Source organism: Schistocerca serialis, chromosome 1 (assembly GCF_023864345.2).
Source record: "Schistocerca serialis cubense isolate TAMUIC-IGC-003099 chromosome 1, iqSchSeri2.2, whole genome shotgun sequence".
NCBI lineage: Eukaryota > Metazoa > Arthropoda > Insecta > Orthoptera > Acrididae > Schistocerca > Schistocerca serialis.
The window spans coordinates 1,225,750,076-1,225,771,314 of record NC_064638.1 but is presented as its reverse complement, the minus strand read 5'-3'; the positions used below and the strand labels follow the sequence as shown (position 1 = coordinate 1,225,771,314).

Sequence of the window (21,239 nt, the reverse complement as noted above, 5' to 3'; positions counted from 1 at the left end):
ACCTCAGCAGTTAAGTCCCATAGTGCTCAGAGCCATTTGAACCTTTTTTTTTTTTTTTTTTTTTTTTAAGACAAAAACAAGTCCGGCAGCACGCTGTTCTGGGGAAGAAGGCGCTGCTGGAAGCGGCCCCTCACGCTGGGAGGTCCCCACCGGTTTCCGTGACGCTGGCTGGCGCTTTTATCGGCGCGCGCGTAGCGGGCAGGCGGCACAAATTACAGCTGGCGCCCTCGTGTGCCCAGCCGGCGCATCTCCCGGCAGGTGTCTGCGCCGGCAGCGGCTCCCAGTGTTTGCCGACGCCCTTGCCGCGCCGGCCACACACCTCGAACCCTCCACGAGTGGCCTTTTATTCGGGCCGAGCGCTCTCCAAGGCAAAGCCACCCGGGCGCTCGGCGCACGTGCTGAAGAGGAGCGGTGGAGGGGGGGGGGCAGTGGAGGGGAGGGGGGGAGAGCGAGGTGTTAACCTGGCTGCGGCCGAGGCGCGGGAAGACGTGTCCGCGCCGCGGCGTTCACACGCCGGCCGGTAGCAGCATTCAGGCCTTAATGACCCGGCTGCCGGAGGTGAGGTGAGGCGAGGCGAGGGCGCCGGGGAGCGCGCGTTTTTCATCGCCTCGCGGCAAAACAAGCTGTCATCCGTTGACAAGCGCCTGGCGAGATTTATACTGCTGCTGCCGCCGCCGCTCCTCTCACAGACCGGCTGCACCTCGCCGACAGGGACGTCGGAGATGATCGTGCTTTCCGGCGAGATAATCTAATCAGCGGTACTCGAGAACAGGACTCTGCGTCCGCATGCCGTCAGCAGTGCACAAATAAAAGCCAACGAAAAGCAGTGCGTTTCGTCTCGGGATCGTGTAGACGGCGCGAGAACGTTACGAAGACGCTCAACGAAATACAGTGGCGGATTAAAAGAGCTTTGCGTCACTGAGAGGTTAACTGTTTTTATAGGAGGAGGAGGAGGAGGAGGAGGAGATTACTGTTTAACGTCCCGTCGACAACGAGGTCATTAGAGACGAAGCACAAGCTCGGATTAGGGAAGGATGGGGAAGGAAATCGGCCGTGCCCTTTCTAAGGAACCATCCCGGCATTTGCCTGAAGCGATTTAGGGAAATCACGGAAAACCTAAATCAGGATGGCCGGACGCGGGATTGAACCGTCGTCCTCCCGAATGCGAGTCCTGCGTGCTAACCGCTGCGCCACCTCACTCGGTAAACTGTTTTTATATTCCGAGAACATAACGTCCAAGAAGAATCACGACGAGAAAATCAGAATAATTAGAGCTCGTACTGAAGTTCATCGGCAACCATTCTTCGAACGACGCAACTACTACAGACAAAGAGGGTGTTAGTGGCAGCAGAGGTACTCAACTGCACACGCCACAATGTTGCTTGCGGAGCGTAGATATAGCTAAACATGTAGAAATAAATATGCGTGCAGGGTGCTGAAGATCGCTCAATAAACGATGACAATTCTATCGAGAGGTAGGAGACGCACCTTCTGTTCGACTACGAGACGATCACCTAACTAACCAGTAACAGCTTGTAGTTGTGAAAATTCTACCGCAGCATTATAATAAAAAAACCTACGAGAAGCAAGGACTAAAATAAACACACTCTTACAACACGCACCGTCCCAAATATATCAGACGCGGTTGAATATAATGAAGAAAGGTTTCTGGCAAATAACGGTAGGTGGAGGGAGCGTTGCCACACAGTCGAAGAAGTAGGTCTTCCGAAAATTAAGAGAGCCCAACTGCTGTAGCTCTAATCAAGCTTTAAAATTATGGGCAACAATTTATATTTTACGCTTTCCTAACTGAAATTCTGTACGAGCTAACTAAAGTATTAACTTTATTTCCTTCCCTGCGCTGAATGCCTGCGAAACTGCACAATTTTCACGTCCACTTTAGGTTTTAGTGACAGAAAGCTGGCTATTACGGTGTGTTTGCACCTCCTCATACATTCGCAACCTAGCATAGATATTAATCGGGATGACGCACAAAGCTGGCTGCTACGGTGTGTTTGTTCCTGATACAATCACAATCGAGACTAGGTATTATTCCAGACTGACGAATGAGTTTTCTAATTACGTTTCATATTCGGTAAGGAATCGAATGGATGGCATAGAGCGTGAAGATGAAAGCAGTTAATTATTTTTCCCTTTCGGAACGCAGCATTGAACCCTCTGCCAGGCACTTTATTGTGAATAGCAGAGTAATCCAGTCGTCCCTTAGGAAGGCCGTTGCAATTCGGCCGAAACGTCGGTTTTAGTTTATTACTGTTGTTAGTTTTTAGCATTGACGCGGCATAATACCCAGAAGAATTTTAATCACCACTGTATATTTATTTATTTTTTTCGGGTCCACGCCTGCGGTTATAGTACACATAGAAGCCCCGGCTCCACAATGTACCGTTGCGCCATACCACAATTTACCGTAGCACCAACTGAAGACCCGGCCGAGCGGTTCAAGGCGCTACAGTCTGGAACCGCGCGACCGATACGGTCACAGGTTCGAATCCTGCCTCGGGCATGGATGTGTGTGATGTTAGGTTTAAGTAGTTCTAAGTCCTAGGGGACTGATGATCTCAGAAGTTAAGCCCCATAGTGCTCAGAGTAATTTTTTTTTTTTTTTTTAACAATCTGTGTACGATCGCAATGGCCGAAACCGGTGATAGTGAAGTGTAAAAGTTTGTGTGAGAAGACGGACCTAGCACGCCACTAGAACAGCCAAAAGTTAAATGGCATTGCCCATTTCCACTTCATCTGTGAACGGCGAATTTTCTTTTTCGCTCCTATAGTTGCACGTTACGGTATACTGTCGCCCGGGGATTTCCGTATGCAGGTGTAGTACTTCTGTGGACATGTGGCTGCAAATAAATAGAAGATTAATGGCGTTGCTTTATTTTCCCGAGGTGGTAACTAAAACTCTCACTACCTCTTGTACGTAACACTCAGTCGGTCCAGTTTCCGCTACCACCGATGCTTCGGTACTTCGTCAAAAGTTAGTAAGAGATTTTATCTTACCCCGAAACGATGCATACACACCGGGTCCTGACGCCATTAAACACCGTGATTATTTACAAGTACTTAACAGTATGGCGTGCAGTGGAAACCGTCGTCTTAGTATATCTCGAGGAACGTTCCACGTATTCATCTCTCACACTGCAGCGCAACATAATAATAAAAAAAAAATTACTTCCACACGTGGATAGATTGTGAAAGAAATTTGCAGAATAAAGCCAGGAGAGAAACCCAGGCGAAGTTTTACAAAACCATGGTAGTACCAAGTCCCACTTACAAGCTACAGGCGACTGACTTCAGAGAATCAGTAGTCATATCTGCCTGTACACACGTTTGTAGAGTATATTCGTGGCTTCAGATACGGATGGACAGCACAGTCGCTAATTCGGTACAAGGTACTCCAAAATTCTCAGAAACTGCTGATCCGAGCTAATGTCTGACAGTGGTGCAGTTTATGCGAAAATCTTCGACGTAAAAGTGCTGCCGAAGTGCGGTGTTCCAAGCTGAGCGCTGCTAAGATGGCAGTGGGGGTGGTGGTGGAGGCTCGGGTTGGGGACGGTCTGTGACGGCCGCCGTGTGGCCCGTGGCAGGCGTCGGGCCGGTCGAAAAGCCGGTGCGGTGTGTCGGCGGCCGACACGACGCCGCTGCTGCATTTTTCACGCGGCGACCGCCGAGAGCATTTCAATCAGCTGCAATTACCGCGTCCGTCCACGCCCGCCTGCGAACCACGTCAGTTAGCGCGCCGCCGGCCGGTATCAAACTTTCAGCTCCACTCCGCTCACCGCGTTTCCACGCCCTCTGCCGCTGCAGCCGCCCGCCGGAAATTGCGCAGTACCGTTCCGATCAATAGTACGATTACACGAAACAGTAAAACCGGTGATAAATGGCTGTTTGCGGTCTAATAAATCTGTTTCAGGGCGTGTGTGTGTGTGTGTGTGTGTGTGTGTGTGTGTGTGTGTGTGTGAGTGAGAGAGAGAGAGAGAGAGAGAGAGAGAGAGAGAGAGAGAAAAGAGGGGCAGGCTACAGCGATCAGTAGTACTGTTCCAGCAATTCGAATACTTGTAAGGTAGGCATCACGACAGACATCACGTGAATTCTGAGATGCACCGCCGGGATCGCAACAGGAATGTGCAGCCCAAGTGTAGCAGAGGTGATTTGAGAACTCATACGAGAATATAGACGGCTCTGTTCGCACGAAACCCTGTGGGTAACAGTAAAGAAATGGTTTTAGAGGAAGGATTTTGGACAGTTTTGCTGCCACAGTCGTGTACCTCGCGTAGGGACCATCTCACACTAAAGTAACAAAACTTGCAGGCGAATAGGATAGATGACAGAGTGAAGTTTCACTGCACAACGGAGTGTGCGCCGATTTGAAACTTCCTGGCAGGTTCAAACTGTTTTGTGGGCCATGACTCAACCGTGGCACACACAAAGCTGCTGCTGGTACGAAATTCTCTCCGCCACGACGGTTGCGTGTTTAGTACTGTTATATTTACCAAATATGCTTTGCGTCGAACGTAACTATGTTGTAGCAAAAGCACCCCCAACCATCGAAAGTACGAGTAGTAGCTGTTACGAGATGACTTCCTTGCACGAATCAACCCTACAACCTCGTGACTGGACCAAATAGGGTTAGGCAACATCTACTGCAAAATGATGGCATCACAGATTAGCAGCAGCTTAAAATAGTTTATAAATACAGACATTAAGCTGCGTAACTTGAATATGAAATTGAAGTTGGTCCGTGGCATTAATTTGAAGTTCATTTCCACTGACTAATCTATAACTGTGTTGTAGAATTTGCTGTTGGGTTCTTCCTGGCAGCGTCTGTGGAAATGGTACTGATGCTTCAGGTACTGCTGGTTCTCAGACGATACTCGGTGAATAGTTTGTGAGTGGACCAGTGTGTCGGCTTACACCCACTTTTAGCGAAAACATGTCCACTTGGGAGCTATTTGAATAACGTAATGGGGACGCATAAAATGGTCATTGCCGTGTGGCGCACTCTCTGGACGCCTGGCTCAACTTCGTGCTGCATGAGTTGCAGGCAGCTTGGCGCTCTGCATTTTATGGCTGTGTTCCAATCTACATCTACCTTTACATGCACTCTCCGCAAGAAACCTCGGAGTGTGTAGCAGAGGGCACTTCGTGTACTCCCCCCCCTCCCTCTCTCTCCACCTCCCCACGCCCCCCCCCCCTCTCTCTCTCTCTCTCTCTCTCTCTCTCTCTCTCTCTCTCTCATTCACGCGCAAACACACACACACACACACACACACACACACACACACACACACAAAGTCTTTCAGCTGACAACGGCAGTGAAGCAGATTTGGAAATTGCCTCCAGTTCAAACGTTGCACACTTTCACTCTGTACAGTTAAGCTTACTGTGTAAGAGACTATGTAATTAGCGTGTAGTTGTATTTTTCTAACGCTAAATCAATGGACTGCTATTAACTTGGATATCTCTTCTTTCTTTCAGTGTGATAGTGAAGGAGAAGATGACAAGGTAAGTGCTGCCTTCGACGTGTATTCATCCAGTGCTCCACTGTGGCTGCAGCGCGTTCGCGTCGCTGTTGGCCACGTTTTGGAATTCATTCTATGCATTGTATTTTGTGGCATCTGCTGTGTGCAGTACTTCGATTATCTATTTTTGAACGTCAGATCCACCAGAGCACCTCTTTTTTCACTTCTTACTTTTTGTCGTAAGTCGTTAGTTCTCCTATGCACTCCGAAAAATGTTGTCAGTTCCTTCAGACAGTGATACTTCCTGGGTGAAATTGTCAGTAAAGCAGTAGCGTCCCGTGTATAATTCAACCACTGGCAGAGTATTTTTAAATGCATGGCACGCAGCTGTTCAATTGTATTGTATTGCAATTGTCGGTTTCGGTTTACAACATTACCCCTGTTAAATCTAACAAATATTAATCATGTCACAGCGTATCACATCGGTATGATTGCTGCATCATCTGAAGTGAAGAAAAATCTACAGAACCAAACAGGTCTCATTGCAGAAGAAATAGTGTGTCCAATTTGATGCCACAGTTATAAATGGGGCAGTAATGACATAGATTACCATATTCATATGATGTGCTACGACAAGTGATTCATATTTGATCTTTCTTAACATGATTATGGTGTAAACAAAACAAGTAATTACAATGAAAGACAATCAAACAGCTGCTTACGCATTTAAAGAAATACTTAACACGCGTTGACAACCGCTTTTAAAAAATATTCATCCTTCGAAGAGTCTACATTTCGTTACTTTGTTTATTGGAGCTGCCATGTAATTGTGTCATCGCAGTGGATTACTAGAGTTCTTCTGGCCCATCCTACAGTTATACTGCAGGTACTGCTCTTCGTTCTCTGTAATGTGAGCATTAACTACTACCCTTGCGCCTTAATAGTCAAATGTTAATTAAATATTTGCGCGTGAAATGAGAGAGCTGTAAGATGCCAGAATGGCTGATATCTGGCAATTTCCATGTACCTTACTGCGCAATATGGTAGCACGGGGCGATCCATGTGAACCTCAACTACTTCAATGGCTCATTATTTCCCTCCGAAAGCTCGAGAAGCGGGAACGTTGTTTCACGGGAGAGTCAGAAGTACCGCCCTTTGTTTGCAAGTTGATTGCTGTTTCTTCGCATTATGTCCTTTGTCTGGTATAATTCCGCGCCAGCTCTACTTGTGTTAATTCGGTCGTAGCATTGTCGGTCGCAGTTTGTGAAGCCTATGAGTGTATAGTTCGGGCCGCATGATAATAAGGAGCAAATTAGTTATTCGTTCGCAGCGTTCACCTGGCAGAAACAACCAGTGAATACTTCGAGAATTGGCTTCTGTTGTTGAAAACATATTCGAAGACAGACTCGTTCCAAGAAAGGCAACAATTTTATTAATTGAAACTTCCTGGCAGATTAAAACTGTGTGCCCGACCGAGACTCGAACTCGGGACCTATGCCTTTCGCGGGCACGTGCTCTACCAACTGAGCTACCGAAGCACGACTCACGCCCGGTACCCACAGCTTTACTTCTGCCAGTAGAGCTTCTGTAAAGTTTGGAAGGTAGGAGACGAGGTTTTAACCTGCCAGAAGGTTTCATATCAGCGCACGCTCCGCTGCAGAGTGAAAATCTCATTCTGGAATTTTATTAATTGTAAGGAAGATGGAGACAACTAGTTTTCTAAACAGCGACAGTGGTAAACATAGACCATCATTGAGTACAGAGCTTACTGTTAATGTTCGAAGACGATTGGATAATTCACTAAGGAAATCGCTGCGTCGATTGAGCAAGGCATTTCATATTGCACATCTCAGAAAGCTGCGAAGAAATGGGCATTGCTACCATACACAGTGCACATGATGCAGGCATACCAAACAGATCATGAGAAAGGAATGCTTTACTATCGATGGCTTAAGGGATTTCTTATTCAACAGCCATTCTCTACACAACTTGATTTGCAGATGCATGGATCCATCTGCCAGGTCACATCAACATACAAAACGGCAGATACTGGGCGGATGTATCATCCACGAAACGCCACTGAATGATGCAAAGATTTGAGTGTGGCTCTCGGTTCAGCAAAGAGTCACACGTCTGGCGTTTCCATGTAACTTGTAACCAGTTTCTTTGGTGGTCAAATAATCTCAAACTTGAGTTCCGATTACCTGACCTAACTTCCCATGATTCTACTTATGTGGGTATCTTAAAAGTCTAGACCACGGACAGCTGCAAAACTCCTTGGGGCCATTACACACGAAATAGGCAACACTGGTGGGGATACACTTGACAGAATGCCGTGGGGAATAGGGAAGCGAGTTCAGTTGTGCGTTGATGCTGCTGGTGGAGGGCACTTCCAACATTTTTTGTGAGGACGTTGTGTGTGTGTGTGTGTGTGTGTGTGTGTGTGTGTGTGTGTGTGTGTGTGTATAATCTCCGAAATGTGTATTATTATCTCCCAAAATTGCATATGTGCCCCATTATTGATTCAAATGTTTGACTCATTAAAGTAATTTAGTTATATACATCTACATCTATATGATTACTCTGCAATTCACATTTAAGTGCTTGGCAGAGGGTTCATCGAACCACAATCAAACTATCTCTCTACCATTCCACTCCCGAACAGCGCGCGGGAAAAACGAATACCTAAACCTTTCTGTTCGAGCTCTGATTTCTCTTATTTTGATGATCATTCCTACCTATGTAGGTTGGGCTCAACAAAATATTTTCGCATTCGGAAGAGAAAGTTGGTGACTGAAACTTCGTAAATAGATCTCGCCTCGACGAAAAACGTCTTTGCTTTAATGACTTCCATCCCAACTCGCGTATCGCATCTGCCACACTCTCTCCCCTATTAAGTGATAATACAAAACGAGCTGCCCTTTTTTTGCACCCTTTCGATGTCCTCCGTCAATCCCACCTGGTAAGGATCCCACACCGCGCAGCAATATTCTAACAGAGGACGAACGAGTGTAGTGTAAGCTGTCTCTTTAGTGAACTTGTTGCATCTTCTAAGTGTCCTGCCAATGAAACGCAACCTTTGGCTCGCCTTCCCCACAATATTATCTATGTGGTCTTTCCAACTGAAGTTGTTCGTAATTTTAACACCCAGGTACTTAGTTGAATTGACAGCCTTCAGAATTGTACAATTTATCGAGTAATCGAATTCCAACGGATTTCTTTTGGAACTCATGTGGATCACCTCACACTTTTCGTTATTTAGCGTCAACTGCCACCTGCCACACCATACAGCAATCTTTTCTAAATCGCTTTGCAACTGATACTGGTCTTCGGATGACCTTACTAGACGGTAAATTACAGCATCATCTGCGAACAACCTAAGAGTACTGCTCAGATTGTCACCCAGGTCATTTATATAGATCAGGAACAGCAGAGGTCCCATGACGCTTCCCTGGGGAATAACGTTATGTTCGAACTGTCGAGGCCTTGATGACCCCGATTGTATCTAACCATACAAATCGCATATTACCAGTTTGTCACTTAAGCTGCCCCTCCCGTAAGTGAATGTGTGTGTGTGTGTGTGTGTGTGTGTGTGTGTGTGTGTGTGTGTGTGTGTGTGTGTGAGAGAGAGAGAGAGAGAGCGCGCGCGTGCGTGCATGTGTGTGCGTGCGTTAGAACTAGCGCTGATACCTCCGTCTGACATCTTTTGTTCTTAACGCCCGTGTCGTACAGGTTTAAGTTTTCGGAGCGTGTCCCTCTCGCTGCGCCGCGCTCCGCAGAATACTTTGGCGCCGTATGCAATATTCATGGCGCGCGCCTTAGCCGGCGGCATTGTTTTCCGCGAGGCCTGCGCGGGATTCGTGCGCGTCGCCCACGCCGCGTCTGTTTTATGTATCTGGCCGCGGCGCCGCCTCGCATCGCTCTCGCGGAAGCCAAGCAAACTGCTCCACCTCCTCCTTGCTCCCTGCCCGCACCCGGCGCGAATGTCGCAGTCTTTTGTGCTGCGGCTGAGATATTGGCTGCGTACGCCTGATTTAAGTCTTCATCTGTGGCGAAAAAGAACAAGACAAACTTTTCTCTCCTTGTGCTATTGTAAGAATTGTCTCGTGACAGAGAGAGAGAGAGAGAGAGAGAGAGAGAGAGAGAGAGAGAGAGAGAGAGAGAGAGAAGGGGGGGGGGGGGGGGTTGGGGACTTCAAAATCGACGAGTGCTGCGACAACATCCCGCGCCGCCGATGCTATTGTTTCGCGTATTCGGAGCTTGCTTCGCGATATTGTATCCCGACTACATGCAGTAGGTATCTGCAGATTGCACGGAACGAGAAAAGCGAAATCGTCAAGTTGCAGCTGACTGCTGGACGATAAGAATAGATCTAAATGGACATCCCCATTGTTTTATGTACTCTTTGTGGTTGCTAGGGAGACCACGAAGGGGAGCTGGTGCGGGGAGGGGGGGGGGGGTGAGGTGGGATCTCTGCCGGAAGCTAAGACTGTCAAAACTACTCCTGTTTTTAGAATGAAATTTTCACTCTACAGCGGAGTGTGCGCTGATATGGAACTTCCTGGCAGATTAAAACTGTGTGCCGGACCGAGACTCGAACTCGGGACCTTTGCCATTCGCGGGCAAGTGCTCTACCGAACTGAACTACCCAAGCTGTGAGGAGGGGGCGTGAGTCGCGCTTGGGTAGCTCAGTTGGTTGAGCACTTGCCCGCGAAAGGGAAAGGTCCCGAGTTCGAGTCTCGGTGCAGCACACAGTTTTAATCTGCCAGGAAGTTTCTTCTCCTGTTTTGCTGACAACGAGGGTTCGAAAGCAGCAGTATGGCTGGCAGCAGCAGTGTCTATGGCAACAGTCTCATGTCTTTCTGCTCTATTTGTTATTTCTGTGGCCCGCCGAAGTGGCCGTGCGGTTAAAGGCGCTGCAGTCTGGAACCGCAAGACCGCTACGGTCGCAGGTTCGAATCCTGCCTCGGGCATGGATGTTTGTGATGTCCTTAGGTTAGTTAGGTTTAACTAGTTCTAAGTTCTAGGGGACTAATGACCTCAGCAGTTGAGTCCCATAGTGCTCAGAGCCATTTGAACCATTTGTTATTTCTGTATGGTATTTACAACCGACATCTTTCATACGCTGACCTATGTGCTTCAGTCGTTGCCCTCCTCTGCTTTTGCCAATGCCATATCAGACTATGTCCATCGTGTCCGTCCGCAGCTCGTGGTCGTGCGGTAGCGTTCTCGCTTCCCACGCCCGGGTTCCCGGGTTCGATTCCCGGCGGGTTCAGGGATTTTCTCCGTCTCGTGATGACTGGGTGTTGGTGTGATGTCCTTAGGTTAGTTAGGTTTAAGTAGTTCTAAGTTCGAGGGGACTGATGACCATAGATGTTAAGTCCCATAGTGCTCAGAGCCATTTGAGCCATCGTGTCTCAACAGATAATTAGTTATCTGAACTCTTTATTTTTACAGTAGAGTTCCGTACACTCTTTTCCTCTCTGTCTTCTTGGGGGCTGTGTCATTCTTTCTTTCTATGGAGAACATTGCCACATTTTGAAAAGTGAGATAACTGGACGGAACAAGGATCGCACGAAATTGATTTTATTGATATGAATTGCGTTTGATGTCATATCTTTCCCTCTCATTTTCAAATAATGGCGACTTGCATCGGAATCCGTTCAGTGCAATTTTGTATTAACGGTGGTCTGTCACGGGAGCATTGGTTGGGTGTTACGGCACGACGTAGAACGTGGTGTCAATACATGCCACAGAAAGAATGTCCTATGCAACCGCCGGCCGAAGTGCCCGTGCTGTTAAAGGCGCTGCAGTCTGGAACCGCAAGACCGCTACGGTCGCAGGTTCGAATCCTGCCTCGGGCATGGATGTTTGTGATGTCCTTAGGTTAGTTAGGTTTAACTAGTTCTAAGTTCTAGGGGACTAATGACCTCAGCAGTTGAGTCCCATAGTGCTCAGAGCCATTTGAACCATCCTATGCAACCTGCGTCTGGACTGTGGTATACCCTTGATCGGAAAATCTGTTTTGTGTCTGTTTTTTCGGCCATAGAGATAAAATGGTTCAAATGGCTCTGAGCACTATGGGACTTAACGTCTCAGGTCATCAGTCCCCTAGACTTAGAACTACTTAAACCTAACTAACCTAAGGACATCTCATCCTGCCCGAGGCAGGATTAGAACCTGCGACCGTAGCAGCAGCGCTGTTCCGGACTGTAGCGCCTAGAACCGCTCGGCCACCCCGACCGGCGCCCATAGAGAGACATTTGTGCCCAATAGAATAGACGCAAAAGGAAGCGTAAAAACAATACACAACACTGAATGCTTTTACAGACGTCATCAGTTGCCATACATCAGCCACACATCAATGTCCTAAGTCTTCTTCGTAAATCTGAAAAGTTGCAGAAAGCCTCAGAAGACGGAACTTCCGGGTTAGAATGACTCAAAAGGTTTTACGGCAGTAACATGGGTTGTTCTCGTTCACTGAACGAAGTTACACAACAAGAAATCAAAACTTAGACTATGCAGTAAGCAAGGAAAATTTACTGCGGGCATCTTATCTGTCGATGTTGATGATTTTCGTACTGTTGTTATTTAATTAATGCCTCAAAACATTCAGTAGTAGCCAAGAAGAGTGGACATTGGCGGCACAGTTCAAGAACAAAAGAAGCACTGCACCCTCTAAATTGACAAGTATTCATGGGATATGTTTATGTGGCTGTTTTTAATACCTTACTTAGAGACCCCCATTTAGTTACCATCAGTCACACTTTGAAATTATCACCGTATTCAATTTCTAAACGCGAAATGATCACTTTCTCCGATTTCGCCCTCCTGAATCCTATCTCTAACCTTTGTTGATCTCGCGTTGTGGATCCGCGTGTGGGAAGCAGCTGCAAATCGCTGGCACAAACAGTTAGTGAAGCCAGCAGCAGTGAGCTAATGGCCGTAATAGAGACGGGCAGTGGCGCGCGGCTTGGACCTCTGAAAAACACCCGTCCAAACATTTATAGCGTTTCGGAGGGTGGAGGTCGGGTTGCGGAACTCCGCGGTCGAAGCGTTGTAAATACCGCACACTTGGGTGCTCGCGCGCACGAGAGAGAGCAAATCTCCGTGTTTGTTTCTCCGCCGAATGTTAGCAGCTGAAACTCGCCGCCGCGGTAAACAAAGGATCGCGTCTGCCAAACGAAACCCACTTGCCCCGCATCAGTGAATGCCAGTTTAAAGTTTTTATCGTTTGAACAGCTGTGCGAGAGCAAAAGAGCCAATAAACTGTTACTTTTCCCGCAATCAAACTCTGGGTTCGAGAGAGAAGTATTTTCTGACTGCCAGGCTTACGAAAGAATATACATTCGCTGTGTTTCCCAGTGGTCTTGTCTTTGTAGCATCACAAACAACCACCTCATCAAAACCAATTACTTTGCATCCTTTAATATATATTACGCACCATACTAGATTATAATATCGATCACTATAGGGATCCTTATGTCTACGGACACGCAAAGCTGTCCCTCATCTTGAAACAAAGTTCTACTTTGAAGCTTTAGTTCTGTCAGTATGTCTCCCTCCTTCTTCCCAAATTTCGTGTACGTTCTTCTGTGTACCACAAAGGGCTAACACTTACGGAAGAATGGCGAAGAATGTAGAAGTGCCATAAATAGATGTAGGGTTTTATTCCGGGTACGGCCTTCTCTTTGGTGAGACAATGGGTTAATAACAGGGTCTAAGTAGCATCGTGTAGGCAACTGAGAGACTACTTGAAGAAGCAGCTACAGTTGTTTCGAAAGAGTTGTTTAACCATCTGAAAGCGATATGCAAATCACGTGGCACTTTATAGTGCCGTTCGGTGCCGTCTCGGGCATAGGATTATGCGATCCCCTGGATTCAGATGTTTTCCACTCGACGACCTTTTATTAAATCATGTATAATGGGTTCTTGTGTGTGGACGTAGTTTGTGCTTAAAAAAAAAAAAAAAAAAAGGAAGAAGAAGAAGTCCCTTCCTTTCATGTACCCAGACATTCTGCAGATACTACCAGTGAAAATTAAATAAGAGATATGCTACCGAACGTGTGTTAGAATAGGTCTTATATTATTTATGGAATCTAAATTATGTGCTGTCGTCCTTCTTCCGGTTTCCCGATGATTCGTCCATGTGTGAAGTCTTCTCAAATGTTGTCCCCGGGCCATGTAATGAAGAACACTCTCTCAGTGCACCATAACTGCTCACTGATTGCCACACACTGTCCCCGTTCCTTCAGTTGCCCCGTGTTGTGGGGCTACTCCTATTTGGCACTATACTCACGCTGACCTCACGTTCTACATCATCAGCTTTCTGTGCACGACAGGGACACCTCTGCCAACATGCTGTGGCACTTTCATCCATTCCCACCGGTACTACATGTTGCACCTTTGCATCAGCTTTCTTACGGATTTCATGGTAAGAGGGCGAGGAACATCTCCTCGAAGCGGTTTTACGCGTCGCCGAAGAAACGTAATATTCGGGCGACACTTCGGGAATTACATAACTGCGAGTACATAGACCCATGATGCGCCGGCCTCTGTGGCCGAGCGGTTCTAGGCGCTTCAGTCTGGAACCGCGCGACTGCTATGGTCGCAGGATCGAATGCTGCCTCGGGCATGGATGTGTGTGATGCCCTGTGGTTAGTTAGGTTTAAGTAGTTCTAAGTTCTAGGAGACTGATGACCTCAGATGTTAAGTCCCATAGTGCTCAAGAGCCATTTTTGAACTCATGATGACTTTGTCTTTCTGTTGAGCGGAGTCAGATGGGGAAACTGGTTTATCTAAGCTTCCACCCCACCCCCCCTCTATCAATAATTTATGTCGACACATTATTCCACGAGCAGCTGGGGGCGCCACTGTGTTGGAGGGTGAGTTCCTCTGCCGCAATAGAAGCGCAGAGATACGGCGAGCATCCAGTCTCTTGTGTATAGCGTTGTGTTGACTACATCTCCCCCTCACTCGCTGAAGACGTGTGTGTGTGTGTGTGTGTGTGTGTGTGTGTGTGTGTGTGTGTGAGTGAGTGTGTGTGTGTCTGTCGCGCTGCTCCCCTACCTCGGCGGGCAGTTTTGTCTCGGCGGGTGTGGTTTTTTTTCCTTTTTTTGTGGCATCCTTTGCTTTTAACGCTATCAGCGGCGACTGGCGCACATAAAGCGAGCCGGTAATACATATAAAACAGCGGCCCGGGCCGTGGGGACGGCGCAAAAAGCTGCCCCTCCGTCCATCCATTGTTCGCCGGCAGGTGCTCGCGGCGCGCGGCACGGCTAATGAAGTGGCCGCCACAGCACATCGGCTGCGTGTTAGTACTCGGATGCGGCCTGCCAATCAAAGCCCACTGCCGCCTCTCTCTCTCTCTCTCTCTCTCTCTCTCTCTCTCTCTCACGCTACGAAATTCTCGCTGTACGTGAAACCACTCTGGTAATAATGTCCACATCACAACGTGTAAAAATTAGACTCTGGAACTGTAAATATCAAAGACTTTATTGAGTTTTACATTTACACCAAGTTCTTATCGTGATGTTTTGAATCCTCTTTCGCCGTCTTAAATAATCTTTGATACTAAAGTAACACGACGGTACATTTTGAAAACAGATATCAAAACTTCATTCCCACGGTAATGAGAACGGCTATGAGGTGGTGATTGATTGGGGCACAGTTAATTAGGTTGTGCTTCAGCCTTCTGTACTGGGACCACTACTGTTTCTCATATGATGTTTGGGATGGCAATAATTGCTGAAACATCCAGTTTTCTGTTATATCGTTTTTTTTTTTAAAAAAAAAGTTCAAATGGCTCTGAGCACTATGGGACTTAACCGCTGTGGTCATCAGTCCCCTAGAACGTAGTTAAACCTAACTAACTTAAGGACATCACACACATCCATGCCCGAGGCAGGATTCGAACCTGCGACCCTAGCGGTCGCGCGGTTCCAGACTGTAGCACCAAGAACCACTGGGCCACTCTGGCCGGCAGCCGTCTTACTATGTTTTAATTGGTCTGACAATCGATTAAGAGTGTGTGGACTTGTGGTGAATGCGATTTCTTTACGAAACGCTCCAGATTTTCGATCGCCTTCGTTAAAGGCCATGTGTAACAACCGGAAGCTTCAAGTGATTGACCGTTATTTCGGAAATGTATGGTTTCAATTCGAGGAACGAAATAGCTCCGCAGATGCAGATACCACGAACGCAGGAGTTGTTGGCAAAAAATTAAACTCATATGCTAAATAATTTTTTGAGATGACTTCTACATTCCAGCTATTTCATTCTTTCGATAGAAACTGTAAAAAGAGTTTGCAAATTATCAGTTATTGCAGTCGTTGTAGCGTATGTTTTCTAAACTTCTCCAGCGGTACCGACGTCGTGAAGTAAGCGTACGTGACAGTAAAGAGAATAATGCACATTGTACTCACATACTTACAGGAAAATATCTGCGATATACAAAAGTTGACGAAGTGGTTGAGACATACAGCAGTTAGTGTTTTGACACGGTTGCAGCTTTATGTACTTGAGAAACTAAAACTAATTAGGGAACGGAAATCCTTAAAACTAAGAATTTACATATGTAAAGAGGGAAGTATGGGATTTAAATCCCTGCTCAACTAGACCATTGTGCGTTTCCACAAGTAGTTTCAGACCTACAGTCAGTTTCCATGGGGTCATGGCAGATTCCTTATCCTTTCCTTAGTGTAGCTGATGTAGTAGTTTGTCTGCAGGGTATTGACGACAGAGGAATTTGTTGGTAGTGCGCGACATATTGTTTCATTTTCCTTTACTCCCAAGTTGTGCAGTGTTTTTTCGGTACAGATTCAACAGCTGCACTGTAGAAGAGCTGGTATTTGAACATCGTTTAAGAGCGGAAGGGTGGGTCTCGTGGGGCTGGACGTCCTCTTCACGCGTGTGTCCCGTCACACGCAGCCAGACAGCTTGGCGACGCGAGTGTTGGGATCGAAGCCCCACCGCCCGCCGGCTAATGCGGGCACGCGAAGCGAGGGTCCCCTCTCGCGTGACTCGCAGTAAATACCTCTATCGCGCCCGCGGCCGCTTTTTATTTGCCCAGATAGCGTGGCCTCGGACGCAGGCAAAGTGTTGCTTCTAGCCGCTGATAAAGAGTACTTTAAAGTTTTTTTTTCTTTTTCCTCCACGCTCTAGGTTCGTGAAGCGAGAGGCTTCTTTGCACAAGCACATACCACCATACACCGTCTGTTCCGTAAAAGGTATCCTTGTTCGCCTTGGAATGATACTCAGCATAGCCTTCCAAACCGTGAGCGATCAGGATCCCACAAACAAGTAACTGGCGTCCCATTGCGAAAATATTTCTCTGTTAATTATCTCTACATCTCTGATTTATCGAAATTGAAACATCGATAGTGTCCAGAGAATGGAACGACGTAGTTCAGAAACATTCGAAAGCCTTTGACAACCGTAATATCGCTGTCCATCTGTAATCCTGCCCACTCCCCCCTCCGTAACCGGTTAATGCGAAAGTTTGACTGATCACGTACGCCAAATAGAAACAATAGTTTCAGATACGGCAAAATCGTTTCTGAAGAAAAATTACCGGTTGGTAGGGAGAAGTGTACAAGTTATTCATTCGAACAACTTACTCCACTTCCTCTGGTCTCTCTGAATTATCCGAATTTCGAATAATGAATGTAAAATAGTGCAGTCACTCATGTAAAGTACGAAACGGAAAGTTGTACCAAGAAACTGGACTGATACACAACAAAACTCAGATGAAATAATTGAGAAGTACTTAATACAGCCGCCAGCCGACGTGAGCACTATCTGTCCTTTGATTACGACCATGAGAACAGAAATGATGATATAACTGTTTAAGTAAGTGTGTGGCAACAAGAAGTTCGCTAATAATAATTTTGAATAGTGATAAAGTCTCGTTACTAAAACTGGTTCAAATGGCTCTGAGCACTATGGGACTTAACATCTGTGGTCATCAGTCCCCTAGAACTACTTGAACCTAACTAACCTAAGGTCATCACACACATCCATGCCCGAGGCAGGATTCGAACCTGCGACCGTAGCAGTCGCGCAGTTCCGGACTGAGCGCCTGAACCGCTTGCCCGAGGCAGGATTCGAACCTGCGACCGTAGCAGTCGCGCGGTTCCGGACTGAGCGCCTGAACCGCTAGACCACCGCGGCTGGCTATGTAGGTAACAATGACATCCGTAATAAATAGATAGGCAATCTGCAGTTTCCGCGTGCAACACTTATTACTACTCAAATAAAGTTAATTAGAAGCAACAGGGTAATGCTTGACAATGTTTGAAAACGGGAACGAAAATAAAACGATCTTACTGTTCGTCGTAGATGTTCAAACGTTGCATTTGGTATCGTCGACAACGCTCTTGTTGCACCATATATAATGGGCACAATTCAACGTGCAGTGTCCAGTTATGGGACAGGATGGCGTTGTTGCTGCCCACACTTGTCATGCCCCTGTTGCCTTACGTCGGTCTCATTTACCACTAGACACGCAGCTTGCGCGTCCATTCTCTCTGGTATCTCACACGGCATTCGTGCCGCGCACGCGCTCTGGCAGTTGTGACGTCACATTAACCGCATTCAGAGACGGCGCTACCTTCCTAATTTGACTCTTTGATGAACGATACTACATTTCCCTAAAATCCCCTAACGGCTTTAATCCAGTAAAATCACATCATATTACAGGAATAATTTACGTAGGTTACAAAACATATCCTACTTTCAATCTGCGAATAACGTTTTAATATTTACAGAAAGAAGTAATTGCATGATATTTGCAATATACGAAATTTCCAAGACATTTTAGGTGGCACATCTGTATTAAGGTGTCACACATCTCATTTCCCAGTTTCATTACTGAATAGGTAGGAGTTTAGTTAAACAAGAGGTCAAGAACACAGCGCAGGTTCCAGCTTACTACCAAGTGTCAGACAAAGCAGTTGAAAATACTTTGTGGCAGCAGTCCTAACATTCACATTCTGCACGTTCTACGCCCACTTTAGCGAAAAAAAAAAAAAAAAATTGAAATTACTGCAACCCTCACAGCATCATAATACCGTGCACAGAATTACCGGATGCTGTTAAAGTGCATACTTCAATTAGAGAATCCATAGTCAAACAAAGCAGGTGAAAATACTCTGTGGCAGCAGTCCTAACATCCACATACCTCGCTAGATTAAATTGGTTCGAACATTTACTGCACGGCTAAGTACTTTCAAATGCCAAGAAACTTGTTTTGGGATTCAGGACCGCACATGTCATGTCTGTAACCGTCGTTTATCACTTCACAGAGCTTCACTGTACATTTCGTTGCGTTGCTGTCGATTGGATTCGAAACTGAGGTAATCGGAGGATAATTTTAGAAATAATGTCACCCACAATATTTGATCGAAATGATGTGTCCGTTAGGCAGCTTTCAGCCCTCGTGAAGCTCAGGTAGTGAGATTTACAATAGATAATACCGGAAACAATATCCAAATTAACACTCATTCACAACTTATTACGGACTAGTGAAAATGGTGTAATTGTGTAACCATGGATTCAAGAATAGTGTGCATAATTTTATAATGATGTAGGAATTCTGTCACATTGTCAGCGGAAAGGGGAAGAGAAATATTAGATATTCTCGACATAATGTCAGTTGGAACAGCGGTGCAAGTAGAGGTGTGGTGGTTCCGTCAACAAAGTCAAACATTTTATAATCGCGGTATCAACAAACGGGTCTTTCGGTGGGAGAAATGTGTTCGTCGACAGGGTGACTATGTTGAGGGATAAATATATAGACATGAAGAATAAAGATACAGAATGTTAATAACTTTTTTGTTTCAAAAGCTTTGAGTTTCCATATAAAATTTCGGAGGCATTAGTTTCCACCACGCCATCGTACTAAATCAGCGTTTTTTAGTTCATTCAAAGACTGGGAACCCTTTCTAATGCCCACTTTTATCGTGGGACACCTGGCTTCTTTCTATAATAGTCTTCTAATGCATTTCGAATGCAACATTCTGTAAGTACATTATTTGAAACAAAGGTGATAATTATTTCAGATAATATTTATTTACTTCAAAAAAGCAATTTCGAAAGTACGCAGACAGTTTTTAAAGTAAAGTAAATTTAAAGTCACGTAATTAGGGCTTTTAAAATTAAATTCTACTGAGATGAGTGGTCCTGGTACTTATTTTCGCACTTAGTACTGGGCTTTATGGACGAAAGTTGAATTCTCATGACTGGTTCGACATCAAGCCAGGGATTTTTTTGCAGTAAATAAGCTGAGACACGTTTTTCACACGTAGGGATATAAAGATTAAATCTCAAAATGAATTTTGCATTAGAAACGCAATTATTGTTAATGGTCAAAATACGATCAACAATCTTTTGTTGAACTAACATGTGATTCATCGTTGGAAGAAAAACTTAAATTAATGCAGTTAGCGGAATTATTACACAGTTTAAAAAATGGATATCCTCAACTGTCGCAAAAGACCGTCTTGATACTTTTACCATTTCCGTATGTATACAAAAGATTGTTGATCGTATTTTGACAATTAACAATAATTGCGTTTCTAATGCACAATTCATTTTGAGATTTAATTTTATGTTCATTTCGAACATGGACGCCAGGATTCCAGAGACCGCAGTTCAAAAATGGTTCAAATGGCTCTGAGCACTATGGGACTTAACTGCTGAGGTCATTAGTCCCCTAGAACATAGAACTAGTTAAACCTAACTAACCTAAGGACATCACAAACATCCACGCCCGAGGCAGGATTCGAACCTGCGACCGTAGCGGTCTTGCAGTTCCAGACTGCAGCGCCTTTAACCGCACGGCCACTTCGGCCGGCTAGACCGCAGTTATAACAAGCGCTGGACTAAAGCAAATAAAAATTTTCCCAAAGAGAAATATGCCTACGTGCCCATAGGCTGCTAGTACACCACAGCACAAGAGTAAAAAATAGCGGAGTAATGTAGTTCATTGGTGACATTAATAATGTTGAACTCGATTCCTTCATCCGTTCCGTCACGCCGGAAACGCTAACGGCGCGCCGCGAGAATGGGCGCAGGGAGGGGGCGAGTTAGCACGAACTCTGCCAGCCCGACTGGCGGAACGTGGAGAGAACCGAGCAGAGTAGCACAAGGCTAAATCAGGCGGCAGCAGCGCGCGCGTCGCGCCTCAATTTGTCAGCCGCGCCGCCAGATATCGCGCCCTGCAAATTGTTTTATCGCGCGCGGTTCCATCGCCAAATTGAGAGCGCGCCCCTCCACCCTAACCCACCCCTCCCTCGAAGCCTCCACCGCCGCTGCCTCTACTTCTCCTCTCTTCTCTCCTCTCTCTTCTCTTCTCTTCTCCTTCGCCGCCGCCGCCGCCGCCGCCGCCTTCCTTCCCACCGCACCTTTCGCCCGTTTTATTATATTTCCACACTGAAAATCTTGATCCCACTTTCTCGCCCGCTTGGAGGTGGCGACGTAGCAGCGGCGGTGCCAACCCCTCCCCGCCCGTGCGAACCGACGACCGTATTTGTTCTCTCGCGCCAGCCGCGAATAATGTGCTAACAGGCTTTTGAGAGTGCTATGACACTTCTTTCTTCGCTGGGCCGCGCGCCTCGGAGGGTGCAGAGCGGGAAAGGTAGGAACCGGCGCTGAAGAAGGGAGCGCGCGCAGCGTAGCACCGAAACAAGATTGCTTCCATTTCATCCGCCCCCTGGAATCGCAAAGCTTCCTCGCCCTGCCTGGCCTCGTCGCAAAATT

The 21,239-nt window shown here is 46.5% G+C and overlaps 1 protein-coding gene across 4 annotated transcripts in view; it reads left to right on the top strand.

Annotated features, from left to right (window-relative positions):
- The window catches only part of LOC126419085 (fibrosin-1-like protein), a 731,992-nt gene that overhangs the window by 518,631 nt on the left and 192,122 nt on the right, over nt 1-21,239 (top strand). For all 4 annotated transcript variants that reach the window (XM_050086186.1, XM_050086201.1, XM_050086194.1 and 1 more), the window contains exon 5: nt 5,497-5,523. In XM_050086186.1, the coding sequence (XP_049942143.1) occupies nt 5,497-5,523 (27 nt within the window). The remainder of the gene's footprint in view (nt 1-5,496; nt 5,524-21,239) is intronic.